The sequence below is a fragment of the Microtus oregoni genome, unplaced genomic scaffold (genome assembly GCF_018167655.1).
Source record: "Microtus oregoni isolate MIOR12 unplaced genomic scaffold, Mior012 000015F_ref0000493, whole genome shotgun sequence".
Taxonomy (NCBI): Eukaryota; Metazoa; Chordata; class Mammalia; order Rodentia; family Cricetidae; genus Microtus; species Microtus oregoni.
In genome coordinates, this window is record NW_024543074.1 from 14,724,257 (window position 1) to 14,738,826 (window position 14,570).

Genomic DNA, 14,570 nt, shown 5'->3' on the forward strand with positions numbered 1-14,570 from the left:
GACCCAGACTTGGCTCTATGACCTTGTCCCTGTGATGTCTGATGGAGAAATAACTGTTTCCCACATGGAAGTGTGAGAAAGCTAACACGAACACTAGAGGAAGACGACCCGAGTGCAGACCAGCCTAGCAGACACAGTATTTTTAGTGGGCTCACTGGGGAATCTCAGAGACCAGGCCGGGGGTTTTTGGGGAAACCATAGCAGGGGAAGAGGAATGAGAAACACGAGACTTCGCACAGTGACAAAATAAATTGCTTTAATGGGAGGCTTTCTGAGATGGCTGTCAGCCAGACGGCGTCCCTGTCCTGGGGTTTCTTGGAGGATCCACTGGCCGAGCCCCAGGCCCGCAGGAAGCTAGGGCATCAGGCTGCCACTAATGTCTCACTCCTTAGAGATCCAGAGGTGTGTCTTAACATCAGCAGAGCAGAGCAAGCTGGCAGTCTATCCACAGTATGCCATCCCTGTGGCCGGAGGGGTGGTGAAGAGATTCATTTCCCACTGCGGGTGTTTTTCCATGGGGAGGGGGAAGGGAACAAGTTACTCTTGGAATTCCAACTCTGACCTTTACAAAGAAAAGTGACAGACAACTTTAGTATTATATACAGGGTGGGGGAGATACCTGGAAGGGAAATTGCACTTAATTACAATAGTTTATAGTTTACACGCATTGGACAAATTTACTTCTTTAGAAGAAATCTCGAGATCATCTGGGATGGGGGAGGGAGGCTGTCAGTATTTACAGGGTCTGGCTCAGTTCAATAGCACACATCCTCCTTGGTCCTCCTCGTCATTTCAGTAACAGATTCAAGTTTTTGCATCAGTTTGTTCGACGGACTGCAGCGTAGACTCCACGGTTTTCTCGCTTCCTGTTGCACCGTGGTGCACCAGCCGACTCTGGGAGAAACGAGCACTCGGGAGACGGCAAGACAATACTGCAGAGAAGGGAAGCAGGGCTTCAGGCTGCACCCTGAGAGAGCAGGTTGTTCAAGGCGTCTGTAGGGTGTCAGGTAAGCGGGAACTCTCCTGGGCTCCCAGGTGCTCGTCGCGTCACTGAGCTTTTCTATGACAGCTGCTCAGCGAGACTTGATGGTGTGGAAAATGGGGTCCTTGCGGCTGCACATAAAGTGGGTGGTTACATAGGCATCACCAGGCTTGCAGTGGACACTGCAGAGGAAGAGAGAGGGGAGAAAGGGTTTAGCCGTGTGCACGCAGGCCATCGGTTTAGTTTCTCCAAGGGAGCAGACACGCAACTCAGCCAGCAAAGGACCTGGAGGTGGGGAGCTGGAATGGGGTTGCTGAAACACACTCCCTGTGGGAAAGCTTTTCCCTGTCACTTCTGAGGAAAGAAGCACATTGCTGGAGACCCTGAAATAGTCCTTATTTGCTGACCTTACCCCTGAAGTGGGGTTCTGTGACAATGACATTTACACAGTGCTCAGGGAGATCACACAACAGCAGGGTTGGGAGTTCTAGGCCTCTTGTGGAAGTCTTCCCAAGACCGCTAACAGCACAGCACCCTAAACCACTGTTTCCCAAACTTGGATGGAACAACCAGGACAAGGATCCTGTGAAAACATTGTTCCACTTCCAATTCTTAGGCCTGGGAGTTTGCACTTGCAGTGTGAAAATCATTTACACTGATTTCTTTGTGTGTGTGGGCACTCAGAGAGTACATGTAGAGGCCAGAGGACAATTCGCACGAGTCCATTCTCCCCTTCGACTATATGAGTTCCAGGATCAAACTCAGGTTTGATGGGCTCGGCCACAAGCTCCTTCAGCAGCTGAGCCACCCTGCCAGCCCCAGGAGTGTGTCTAAGAACTCCACAGGCTCCGCGACACCGTGGAGCTACCAGCAGCAGCAAGGCCATAGCGGGTGAGAAAATGTCCCTCTACTCAAAGTTTCCACCAGGGAGAGGGCTCTGAAAATCCTAAGAACTTTCAAGGATGGGGCTAGAGAGATGGTTGAGCAGTTAAGAGCACTGGCTGTTCTTCCAGAGAACTTGGGTTCAACTCCCAGCACCCACGTGGCAGCTCATAACTGCCTGTAGCTCCAGGTTCAGGTGATCTGAAACGTCACACAGACATACAGGCAGGCAAATGAGGCCATGTGAAATAAAAATAAACTAATTAAAATAGAAAGAACTTTTAAGGGCTGTGACCATTAGGAAAAGAAGTCAAGGGCTGATGGTGTTTGATGCCACACATCTGGAAGGGCCAGGGAAGGAGACCTCAGAGTGTCTGGAGCCACCCTCTGGGAGGGGCCACAGGATCCATGTGAGGCAGCTTCCCCTTCTGGAGCCCAGAGCTCCCCTGTGATTATTTCAGAAAGGCAGGGCTCCTCTTTCAGACTCATGTTTCCCCTCCCTTTTCTTCCCACCCTTTTACTTTTGTTAGCACTGATGGCTTCCTTTCGGCGTAGTGGCTTGTTTTCGCGAGATGCTCCCTTAAAACATACATGCATCACACCCATGAACCCATATAAACACAGCCCTATTATCCCTTTATTTTCTTACTAATCAGGGCTCTCAACTACGACCCCATGAGGTCATGACAGATTTAGAAAAATCAAGGTTCAGTGTAAGCTGGACTGGCCCGATGGTTCAGAACCCGGAAGACTGGAACCGAGCCTCAGGTTGGTTTTGGGTGACCTCCAGCATGTGTTGGGGGCTAAGAGCATTCTTTCTGCTTAGCCTTTGTTCCCAGTCACATTAATCTTTGTGCTTCAGTTTCTTCCTCCATAGAAGGGAAGCTACAGTGGGCTTGACGCATTAGTACAGGTGATGTTGCCTCCATGGTGTTTGTGTGGTCATTATTAATAACATCCAGGACGGGCCCCTTCCTCTGTTCTTGCTGCTCTTGAGGGCCCCTAAGAGTGGGCCTGATCTATGCATTTGCATCAGGAGCTGGGTTTCTGCTCCTCCTACATTCTTGGGGCTTCGGTCAGGATCCCCCCGATACCCTTCGCCTCCTCTGCTTGCTTCTGCCCACCCCCACTCTCCAGTCTCTTTACTTCCCAATATCAGCCCCTTCCCTTTTCCTTCTAATTTTCAGATTTCAGGTGGAAGAGAGAGAAAATGGCTTGTGACCTCGCAGGTTTCGGCAGAAGCGCAAACAAGAAGGGCAGATAAGGAGACGCCAGGGAGACCCTATGGCCTGTCATTAGGGGTGGACTTTCCAGCTATCAGATGTTTGCTCACATAATAAAATGGTGGCAGAGCCCTAAATGTTGTCAAGGGAACTGGAATTATTTGCTCCCCTCGGAGTCTAAACATAAACATCTGATAAGGTGTGCGCTGGGGTCCTAGCACACCCAGTTCCATGGGGGGCCCGGCTCAGAGGAGCACCCTATGACCTGTCTGAAAGGTGTGGTGGCTGAGGCCCTCGTCCCCTGAGGATTTGTTACATAATGGCGGTAGCTAAAGCGTGCTGCGGCTCCACTGCGTGCAGTCGCTGCTCAGGCTTGGCTTACACAGCCTTCTATCTCACATCAGTTTTTAGCATTAGTTTACGGCAAAGGCACAGGCTTGCACATGCCACCGCCTGTGTGTAGAGGTCAGAGGACGCCTTGCAAAAGTCAGGTCTCCCTGTCCACCGCACGGGTGCTGGGGATCTTTACCTGTTGAGCCATCCTGCTGGCCTCTGTCTACGCTCTGAGGTGGACGGCTGTTATTTATCCATTCAGGTCATTGCTGACTGCCTGCTGTGTGTCCAGGGTGTACAACTGCGAACAGGACCAGCCTGGCATCTCATACAGGTGACATTCTAGTGAGTTTGAACAACATGCCACGAAACATCACATGCATATCTCCTAAGTCACCAGCTCTTAGGTGGAGAGGAAAACTCTTCCGAAAACAAGCCTGGTAAGTTAGGCTGACTTGTGGGAAAGGGGGACTCACTGAGGGAGGCGGTGACACGTGAATTGAATTAGACGAAGGAACAAGCATGTCAAGTCCCCACAAAGTGTGTTCCAGGCAGATGAGGCCAAATGCACAATACTGAGTGTGATCACTTGTCGGCTGCTGTGAGTCCCTTGTTCCAGTGAACAAAGGAGGAGCAGGAAGAAGTATGGAGATGATAGCAGCAACAGTAGCAGGAGCAGCAGCCTGATCACCCAGAGCTTGTACCTCTCCTCTTCCTTTGGTTGCTATGGAAAGCTATTAGGGAGCTTTGACAGGGGAGGCACAGGCTTGATTTTTCTCTTGAAGAGCCCACTCTGGCTGCTGCAATCAGACCACAGTGTTGTGTGGAAGAACAGAAGAGGGAGCAGGGGCCATTGAAAGAGATCAGCTAGAGACAAGAGAAGCCTGAGCTTGGGCTAAGTTGATACCCATGGGAGTGGGGCAGAGCATCAGCTTCAGAGGTTAGGAGCACTTGCTGCTCTTACAAAGGACTGGAGTTCAGTTCCCAGCACCCATATGGCATCTAGGGCTCCAGTCCCAGGGAACGCAACACCTGTTTCTGGCGTCCTTGGGCACTACATGTATACGGTGCGGAGATACACATAGGCAAAACATTAACACATAAAACAAAAATGATACAACTTTATAAAAAGATCTGAGTGAAACTATAGGAGGAAATAATTCTCAGTCATTTGTAAGTCTGATGCTCGGACTGGATGTTCCCTGGGGTCAAACACTGGGGACTTCTTGCAATCAATCCTTGCAATGATCCCATGAAAGAGATTTCATTGTACATAGAAGGAAACTGAGGCTTGACATATTCCCCAAGGGCATATGGAGTAGAATTTTGAGTCTTGATCTGGCCAACTCCCAGGCTTAGCACTGCTAGTCATTATCCATCTTGCTTTCCTCACCCCAATGGTGAAAATGACTGACAAGAAGGGCCAGCTTCAGAGGACCCAACATGAAGCAGCCCGCCTTCTCTTGTCAGTACCTCCGGGGCTTCTCTTGACCTCTCTGTAAACTAAAAAGTGGAAGGATGGGTGAAGAGAGCTATGGGAGCAGGAGTCAGCTCACAGCCTGCACACTCTGGTTGTGACTGAAGTCATTTCTTGTATAGTCTCTGCTATACAGGAGCCCAGACCACAAACCCTCTCAGAACAAAACTCACAACACCCAACAGTTGAAGAGGAAGAGACAAATTCTCTGGGAAGGACAGAGGGCAGGAGCTACGGAAGGACTCATGGCAGCCAATGATTCCTGAAACTCCATCCTGGAGGGCCCCAAGGCAGGTCTGTAGTCGCAACAGTAAGTGCCAGAATCAGACAGCTACAAGTTCACAGTCTAGATTTAGCCTTCCTTATACATGCACAACCCTGCACCATTATTATGGTGCTTAAGCTTGCATAGCTATCAGAAGCCAAGTATGGCAGCACAAGGCTGTAAACAGCATTTGGGAAGCAGAGGAAGGAATATCGCTGCAAAACTGACGCCAGGCTTGTTTGTGCCGTGAGTTTCAAGCCACTAGGTTCCCAATCATTGTTTCCCTTCTGCTAACACAGAAACATGCTCTTTTCCATCTTCCAGGAAAGCAGCAATTGCTTCAGAGGCTACCCAAAGCACTGAAATCATCAACTCAAAAGGAAGGAAGGAAGGAAGGAAGGAGAGAGAGAGAGGAGAGAGAGAGAGAGAGAGAGAGAGAGAGAGAGAGAGAGAGAGATCTTGGGAGGTGAGAGCTGTGGAGTTTACAATTGTGTGAAATTATTCATCTCCCTCTTCATCTTTGAGCCTTGGATTTCTGCATAAAAATATCTACCTGGCAGGAGTAGGAGAGTTAGCCAGATAATATATGGTAGAACAGTAGCTTGAATGTTTGTTGGAAATTGAAGGTACTAAAAAGTACCAGTTCTGAATCTATCCCCTCATTCATCGATTGCTCCATCCATCCACTGAACATATACTATGGCCCAATTTAGCAGCAAGGAAAACAGTGATCTGGAGCCTAGACCCAAGATGATGAGCCTTTGGGAGAGAGGACCATAATGTGGAAAATATGTTGTTGGCAGGGCCTCCTATAACCACATAGAGACCAAACACTGAGGTAGATGCTGAAGAAGTCAGGAGGGGAGATGATGGGCTCATAAAGGAGCACAGACAGAAGAAGGAATAGAGAGGGAGCTTCCCTCTGCTCTTGACTATGCCCTGACACCCTGTTAGGCACTTGTGAGACAGGGTAGAGTGTCCCCATTTATAAAGCAAACAACAGTTTTAGTAGTTTTAATGGGGAAAAGCTGCCCAAGTTCACACAGCAGTGGCTGGTGGAGTCTGAATTAACTCAGGTGTCCTGGCTTTTCCAGCCACCGTACAATGCCTGTAAAATAGCATGGTCCAGGGTGTGTCTCCATGGCCCAGCCACGGCAGGCACTAGTTGCTGGTTCCACACACACACACCAGCCCATGGACTATTCTGAGAAACCCTTCCCAGCAGGCTCTGTTTAAACTAGTGTCCCTGGAACATACTTGACCCAGGACCCATTTTCTCCCATATATCTTACATGCTCTTAACACCTAGGAGTGGTTTTGAAACCATCTCTCTCCTTCTATATTCCTTCTTTCTGTCGGTGTTCCCTTACGAGAATGCTGTCTGCTCACGGAGAAGGATAATTTAAAACGAACAAAGAACAAAAGCTGCTCATGTCCCTGGTGCCTCAGGAAGAGGGGTGTGGCTTCAGTCTACCCTCTTCTGTTCTTCCTGCTGCTTTGGTTCCAAGGAAGTTTTCTGTTTGGAACTGAGCACACATGCTTCATTTTCCCCCTGGTTCTAAACCACTTACAACAACAAAAGCATTGCCGATTGTTATGGGCACTTCAGTAGGGAGTGTAGGTGTTTAAATGGAAAGAGTCCAGGATTTGGGATCCAAACCTGAAGTCTGGGGGCTAAGTTCATCTGCATGACCTTGGGTAGGTCACTTTCCACTCTGGGTTTCAGAAATGATGATATTCACCAGAGAGAGGTATAAACTATAAAGCATTACATTTTTCTTTTCTTTTTTTTTCTTTTTTGGTTTTTCGAAACAGGGTTTCTCTGTGGCTTTGGAGCCTGTCCTGGAACTAGCTCTGTAGACCAGGCCGGTTCTCGAACTCACAGAGATCCACCTGCCTCTGCCTCCCGAGTGCTGGGATTAAAGGCGTGTGCCACCATCGCCCGGCTTACATTTTTCTTTTGAGACAATGCTCCTCTTGCCTCAGCTTCCTGTGTCCTGCTATTACAAGCATGTACCATCATGGCCACCTGAGAATTTTTAAATAATTCTTATTAGTATTATAAGCATCTTCAGCATTGCAGAGATGAGGGTGTGGCCACTTGTGAGACTTTCTGGACTATAGAGACAACTTCATAACAGATCAAGGAAGCTGCTCAGACAGCTTCAAGGTTGACTAGCCACTCTGCCCAGTGGAGGGCAGAAGTCACGTGGGGGTGATGGCAGCATCTCTGGGAGCTTCTTGAGGCAGGTTAAGAGACTATTTCCTGAATCCAGAGGACTCGTTTCAACAAGCAAGCATCAAAGTCAATGTGGGAAAGACAGGGATAATTAATTACCGCCCTGTCTAGGGCTGCCCAAGCGGTAGATGGATGGATAACCCTTTAAAAGAAGAAGGCATTCCCAAGAAGGGTTGCTGCGCCTGATTGCCCCCCGATGGGATTGGTGAGCACAGATAAATGTTCTCCCTGATGGCTACAAAGAGTGGGAAATGGCACGGGAGTCAAGAGTCGAAGGGCAGGGCAACCGAGGGTTGTCTTTTAATCGTCTATTGGGTGAGAGAAGAGTGGTAGAGAGGGTCCCACACACCTCTCCTTCTAATTCCAGTTTTGGAGCCCAGCAACCCAAACCATGTGTTTGGCATCCAAGATATGCCAGGCACTTAATATACATGACCTCTCCAAATCCTTGAAACAAGTGAAGGTACAATTGTCATTTTCAAGACAAAGAAATGAAAGGTCAAATAAAGCAGTAGAGCCCTCCCTACTTCACTCTAGGGCAGTGGTTCCCAACTTTCCTAATGCCGCAACCCTTTTACAGTTCCTTATATTATAGTGACCCCAACCGTAAAATTATTTCATTACTACTTCGTAACTAACTTTGCGGAATATCTAATAAGCGTTCCCTGCGAAAAGGATCCTTATCCTCCAGAGGGGTCGTGACCCACAGGTTGAGAACCACTGCTCTAGGACCAGAAGAAGATGAGTCAAGGCTCATGAAAGAATCTGATCGGAAGCTTGTAACAGTGGGTGAGGTGTGACTTACAGGGCTCAGGAGTGGGGGGAGCCGATCAACAAGATCAAACCTTGATGGGTGCTTCTGACATGAAGTTCAAGGTTGTCACCTCCTTATCTAGCAATCGATAGAGGCCACACAGTTCCCACAGTACATAGATCCCGTCTGCTGAAAGGTCTCATTGTGTTACTCTGGAATCCACAACTGTGTTCAGACATCTTGTCCTGTTTTCTGGTTCTCAGTGTCCTGTCCAGTTGTCTGAGCAACAGCCCTCCCTGTTGGCTCGTTGTTTGTATGACTCCGTCCCCTCTTTGGGAGGTGGGGATTACTCATCCTCTGAGGCTGTGACAAAGCTGCCAGATCCCCCCACTCTCTGTGCACCAGGAAGTTGAATTTGAGTTTCTTAATAAACCATGGAATGAGCACAGACCTCTGAAAAAGTCACACTGTCTACTGGGGAGTCGTCAAAGGGTTAGCACAATTAGGTTAGTCCTGGAGCTTATAGCCTGGGGGTAGTATGGGCCCTAGACCAAGAGAATCAGCCCCAAGGCCCCATCCACCTTTCTCTTTCCCCACTGACCGCCTCTGCAAAGCTGGCAACGCAACAGATATCCTGACCTCCCATCCTCTCCTGGAAAAACCCTTTCTATGGATCATCAACCATCCCGGTCAGGAATGCTCAATTCCAGTGTCTAACGGCACTGTGTCATCCGGGCTCCACTGACTCATCCCACTCCAGTCTTCCTTTAGTATTCTTGCTGGGGAGCAATGAGTATTTTTGGCCTGGGGTCCATCTGTTTTGCCCCCTGACCTCAGGGGTTCTCTTTAGCAGGTGACTGGAGAAGAGTCTCACAAGAATGAAACCGTGACTGAGTATACACTTACTCGGTTGGTACCTCACAGCCGTAGTCATCATATGAACACACACACACACCCTGGCGCCATTCTGTTGGCATTACCTGTTTACTGGAAGACATGCTGGTGAGGGTATTGATGCTACTGGTATCTGTGACCACCATCGCAGATGGAAACCGGGAGGTGTGGGAATACTGAGGGGGTTCCTGTTTATGGGCGTACACTGGAGAGACAGAGAGAAGACAAATTCAATGTATCCACAGTCACAATACCACCATAAGCCACACTATACCTCCTATTTCTCCTACGGAGAAATCCTGTTTTTTTTTTACTCAAGGTACTTAATCTCAGCTTGGTCTCCTCCCTTATAAGACAAGGATGACATCTATTGTAGGAAAATAATCACATTTAAGCTGCTTTGAGCTAAATATATACCTTGTGCACACTTCTATTTCCCTGACTTCGGGTAAACTATTCGGCACCTAAGCATCAATGGGCGACCTTGGGCATATGGAGTATACCTCCTGGATAACACAAAGCAACTGCCCAGGTGTGCACTTACTGTTTCTGCCACAATTCAAATGTCAGGCTTCCTCCCTGAGTCAAGGACTGATTAACAACAGTAATTAGATGCACGTGTGGTTAACGGTCTCCTTCTGAGCTATTCCTGTTTCACTGCAAGGATATCAAAGCCGTATGACATCACAGAAATATGAAGGGTAAACAAAAGGAGACTTGACTCAAATAAGACCTCCAGGAGCATGTGACTCAACATTTAGTTGTTTTAGTACTGACCTACCAAATGTGGAACCTTGTGATGCGTGCTAGCTATCCATAAGAATCATGTAGCTCCTAGCTCACCTGACTAACTAATGAAAGCATGTGGGTGCTTGGGCACGAGGGAGGGACGAGCATGTTCCCAAAACACGAACCCTACCAAGGAGGCCTCCGGTGTGAAAAGGAGGTGAAGGTCACTGTCTTCTGGTTATTTCCTGCTCTAGTCCCCCTGAGCTCGTCTGATGGCTAGTCAGGTCTGCTGGTTCTGAGCGACCCCATGGGTCATGGTGACCACTGGGATACCGTGGTGCCATCCAGGCCTATGTGGGGAGTCGGGAACATAGTGTCAGACTCTAGAGGAAGGCAAGTGAGGCACACCTGAGTCCCAGACTCCACTGCAGGCTGCGGCAGAGTTCTAAAAGTCAAAGGTATGTGATTGGAATGTGGGGTGCTGTTTAAAAACCAGCCCTGCAGGCCTGAGTCAGGACTGAGCCCCAAGGAGAGAAGGCTGAACCACGTTGTTCGTTCAACTTCAGACCTGCCGTGTGTCCACAGCAGCTGGAGGAACGACTCCGATCCCCTTTTCCCTCCTTGCCTCTTAAGAGTGACTTAGTAAACACGTGTTTCCGCAACACTTTATGCTTATGAAAGGCAGGTCACCCACATTTTTATTTCATGTTCATAATTACTCCCTAACCACACTATTCCTTTATTTTTTATTTTTATTTATTTATTTATTTATTTTGGTTTTTCGAGACAGGCTTTTTCTGTAGCTTTGGATCCTGTCCTGGAACTAGGTCTTGTAGACCAGGCTGGCCTCAAACTCACAGAGATCCGCCTGCCTCTGCCTCCTGAGTGCTGGGGTTAAAAGCATGTGCCACCACTGACCGGCCACTATTCCTGTTTTATGCACAAAGAAAATGAGACTCAGAGTAGCCGGAGGCTGCATAGCTGTTTAAGACTAGTCTAGTCTAGATACTTCCTAAAACAGGCAAGATGTCCACCCCTTCTTTAATGCCCTCCTTAACTTAAAATTGGTGCTATAGCCATACTTGGCCAGAATAGTGGAAGGCCTGAGTCCAGGATGGAAGGCAGGGATAGGTAAATATAGGAAGGTATAAAAGCTGAATGTGGTTCTTCCCCCCCCCCCCCCCCCGCATGCAAAGGACAGAGATTCTGGTGCTCCTTGACTTGGTAGAGCACAGGTGATATTTTCCATATCAGTTGATGGCAATTTGTTTGGTTTTTATGTTCATGGATGTGTGGGCATGTGTGCCTGCCTGCATGCATGCATGTATATGCAGGTCAGAGGTGATCTTAGTTGTTGCTCCTTTGGTGTGATCTGGGTTGTTTTTGGGGACAGGATCTTTCACTGGCCTGAACTCACCAAGTATGCTAAACTGTTGGCCGGTGAGCCCCAGAGATCTACCTGTCCCTACTCCCCGGAGCTAGGATTGTAGGCCCATGTCACCACATCCAGATTTTTGATGTGGGCCCCAGAGATCCAAGCTCAGATTCTCATGCTCGTTCAACAAGCGCTTTACTGACTGCGCTATCTCTCTAGCCCTTGTCTGTTTTGTCCTCAGTGCCAGGGATTGAACTGAGGGCCTCGTGCCTGTTAGGTGCATGCTCTGGCACTGAACTGTATCTCCACTCCAAGCTTCATGGATTTTCATTAGAGATTTCCAGAGTTTGTAGGCTATGGGCACTTAAGACTCCAGAAAATGCATCTGTTTCAGAGAGGCAAATAGATCACAAGTTGCAGGCCGACTGTGACCATCAGGGGCTGGGATGGGAAACTGTCCTGTGTGTTCCACGTGCTTTGCCAGCGCCCCTTTGATGGTTTTCCTCTGCAGACTTCCCCACTTGGAGTGCTGGAGCCAGGAAAGAGGACAGAAAAGCAAGAACGACACCCCAAGAGCAGAGCCAGTAATCTTCCAAGAAACGACACCCCAAGGGCAGAGCCAGTAATCTTCCAAGAAACTTCCGACCCTGGCACGCTTCTGTCCTTACTGTGCGAGTTCTGTAGCTGAGTCACCGCAGCCATGAAGGGCTGCTGGGCCATGTGGCTGCCTGGGCTCTGCTGCATGAGGGGTTGCTGGTGAGGGCTGTGCAGCTGTTGGGAGAACTGAACAGGCTGGAGGGCTGCCAGGCTGCTGGCCACACTGTTGATGACGGGAACACTCTGGGCTTGGGAGGTGTTGAGGCCTGTAGGAGCAAGGGAGAAGAGTCAGAGCGGTACACCAGGGATGAACAGATGTGACGGGCAGCATCAGTCACAGACGGGGCCTCGCCCTGCTCGGTGCGCATGTCACTGGGCAGAGCCTGTGATGGAAGAGACTGCACGGAAAATGACTTTACAAACAAGGGAACCGAGACCCGAAAGATAAAAGTTTTGAAAACCTGAGGGTCTCTCCAAATCATCCGATGACCTCCCAAATTCAGCTCCTTTGAGGTCACCAGAATCCTGGAAAAACTGACTTTGTTTGCTGGCTCCACCCATGCTGGACTATGAGAAGTCTGTCCTGGTGTCCTCTGGCACAGTTAAAGATATCCACTTTGGGGTATAGCTTATTACCCAGACCTGTCTTTCCAATAGAGGGCATCAGTATGCGGCAGCCCCTTCTGCCTCCAAGGATCCCCCCCTTCCCATTCCCCTCCTCCACTCCCACAACCTCAGGTTTCCACAGGCCCAGAAGGACTGAGTCTGAGGGTGCACAACAGAGCCCGCAAGTCCCCTGGAAGAGGTTGAACTGGCTCTGTTGACAGTCGCAGAGAGAGGAAGAACACACGAGAACACAGCCTGTCTGTTAAGTAGACATATGCTAGAGCTTTTGGTACCCAAAGTACTAGGTTGGAGAAGGAAGCAGTAAGTCAAAGATGTGACAGCAGGGCGGGCCTTCTTTCTGTTCTGGGGACATGGGGACCACATCTGTGTTCTGGTATCAGGCCTGCATCCCAAGACTTCCTTTGAACCCCAGCCACCACTGCAAGGCCTGGGTCTCCTGTCTCCATGCTCTAGTTGCTACCTGGTATGACCCTGGGGAAGACGAGATAGGATCAGAGTAGAGGCCAGAGGATGAGCAGAGAAGATCCCCCAGTCTCTGTCCCTGAGCTGCCAATGCCCCTTAGACCTTGCTTTCTGGGAAGTCAGGGGTGGGGGATGTGATGAAGAGGGCCGGTTGTAGGTAAGTGCAGAGGGGAGATCTGGAGAGTCTTCCTGCAAGGGAGAACACTTTGAGAGGTAAGCAGTATTGTGGGAAGTCCTCCAGGGAGACAGCACAAAGTCTTCAACAATTGCCCACTTGGAGCTCGAGCAGATACTGTTATCAGAAAGTTAAAAGGCGATACCCTTGAGCAGAAAGGAAGAACAGATAATCCTCTTCCTGGCCCCCCTGGGTGGGACTTGATGGGTGGGGGGGCTTCTAATCGCCCTCAGACTATCATTAGAATATTACCTTCTTGGGGGACTCAGCTTCTCCCCAAGTGTGCATCTCACCTGACATCCCGATACTCTATTTCAATTTTCCTCCTCTTACTGTTGGCCTATGGCTCCCAGGAAATCCTATGAATTCTCTGTTTATCCAGGATCCCGTGCCCACTACTCTCGTAGGGAAATCTCTGCCCAGAAAAGGATATTAACCCTTCTAGACTGGATGAGATTGGAGAGCACAGTTCAGAAACAAGCCCGAGCCTTCGACCCACCCAGGAGACCTCTTTAAGAAACATACATTCTTGAGCCCCACCCAAGACTCAATGAGTCAAAACCTGCAGAGGTGGGGCCCAACAATCTCATTTTCGACAGTCTGAGATCCCAGTGTGCTTCTGGTCCAGGTCCGAGAACCTCTATGTCATCCTAGCTCCCCCATGGTGCGTGACACGTGGCTTCTTTCATCCGGAAGGAGCAAAGATAATGAGGACTTGTCAGTGACAAGCCACTTGTCCAGAGTCCCACAGTGCTAAGAGAGCCCCCACTACTACCCGTACACATGAGAAAACAAGAAACTTCTCTCTCACTGACTGGGTCTCAGCCAAACTTCCTGGCAATCCTCACCCTTCTTTATGCTCTGTCTACCCCAGTGCACATGCGCACCTGTACTGTACCTGAGGTCAGTGTGCACCCTGTCCACATGCTGCAGGAGACACTGTGAGGAGGTTGAGATGCATGGGTGCACAGGATGGGGAGAACAAATGTGGAAAATTCAGCATGGCCCTAGGCAAACCTGTAGTTCAGACAGCACCTACGTTAATACAGCTGAGGGTGTGTCTTAGTCAGTGCTTGGTATGGGAAGAAAGGAAGTGGGGGCAATTTGTGTGTTATTTTGTTTGAAGAAATACGGAAAAGGGTAGCTCACCCACAAGCCTTTTTCTTTTTGTAGTGTGTGTGCGTGTGTGTGTGCGCGCGCGTGTGCTCAGGCATGTACCTGTATAGGTCAGAGGACAACTTGCAGGAGTCGGTTCTCTCTTTCCACCTTTAGGTGGGTTCTGGGGATTAAACTCAAGGTCATCAGACTTGGTGGCACACAAGCACTCTTAGCTGCTGAGTCATCTCCCCCAACCCCATGAACTCTTTTTTTTTTTTTTTTTTTTTTTTTTTTTTTTTTTTGGTTTTTCGAGACAGGGTTTCTCTGTGGTTTTGGAGCCTGTCCTGGAACTAGCTCTTGTAGACCAGGCTGGTCTCGAACTCACAGAGATCCGCCTGCCTCTGCCTCCCGAGTGCTGGGATTAAAGGCGTGCGCCACCACCGCCCGGCCCCCCATGA

General features: G+C 49.3%; 1 protein-coding gene across 4 annotated transcripts in view; it reads right to left on the reverse strand.

Moving 5' to 3' along the window:
* Positions 1-234: 234 nt before the first annotated feature.
* Positions 235-14,570, reverse strand: part of Hnf1b (HNF1 homeobox B) — a 53,328-nt gene continuing 38,992 nt past the window's right edge. For all 4 annotated transcript variants that reach the window (XM_041665334.1, XM_041665336.1, XM_041665335.1 and 1 more), the window contains exons 7-9: positions 11,822-12,016; positions 9,136-9,254; positions 235-1,164 (exon numbers count right to left, since the gene is read on the reverse strand). In XM_041665334.1, the coding sequence (XP_041521268.1) occupies positions 1,144-1,164; positions 9,136-9,254; positions 11,822-12,016 (335 nt within the window). In that variant the 3' untranslated portion in view covers positions 235-1,143. The remainder of the gene's footprint in view (positions 1,165-9,135; positions 9,255-11,821; positions 12,017-14,570) is intronic.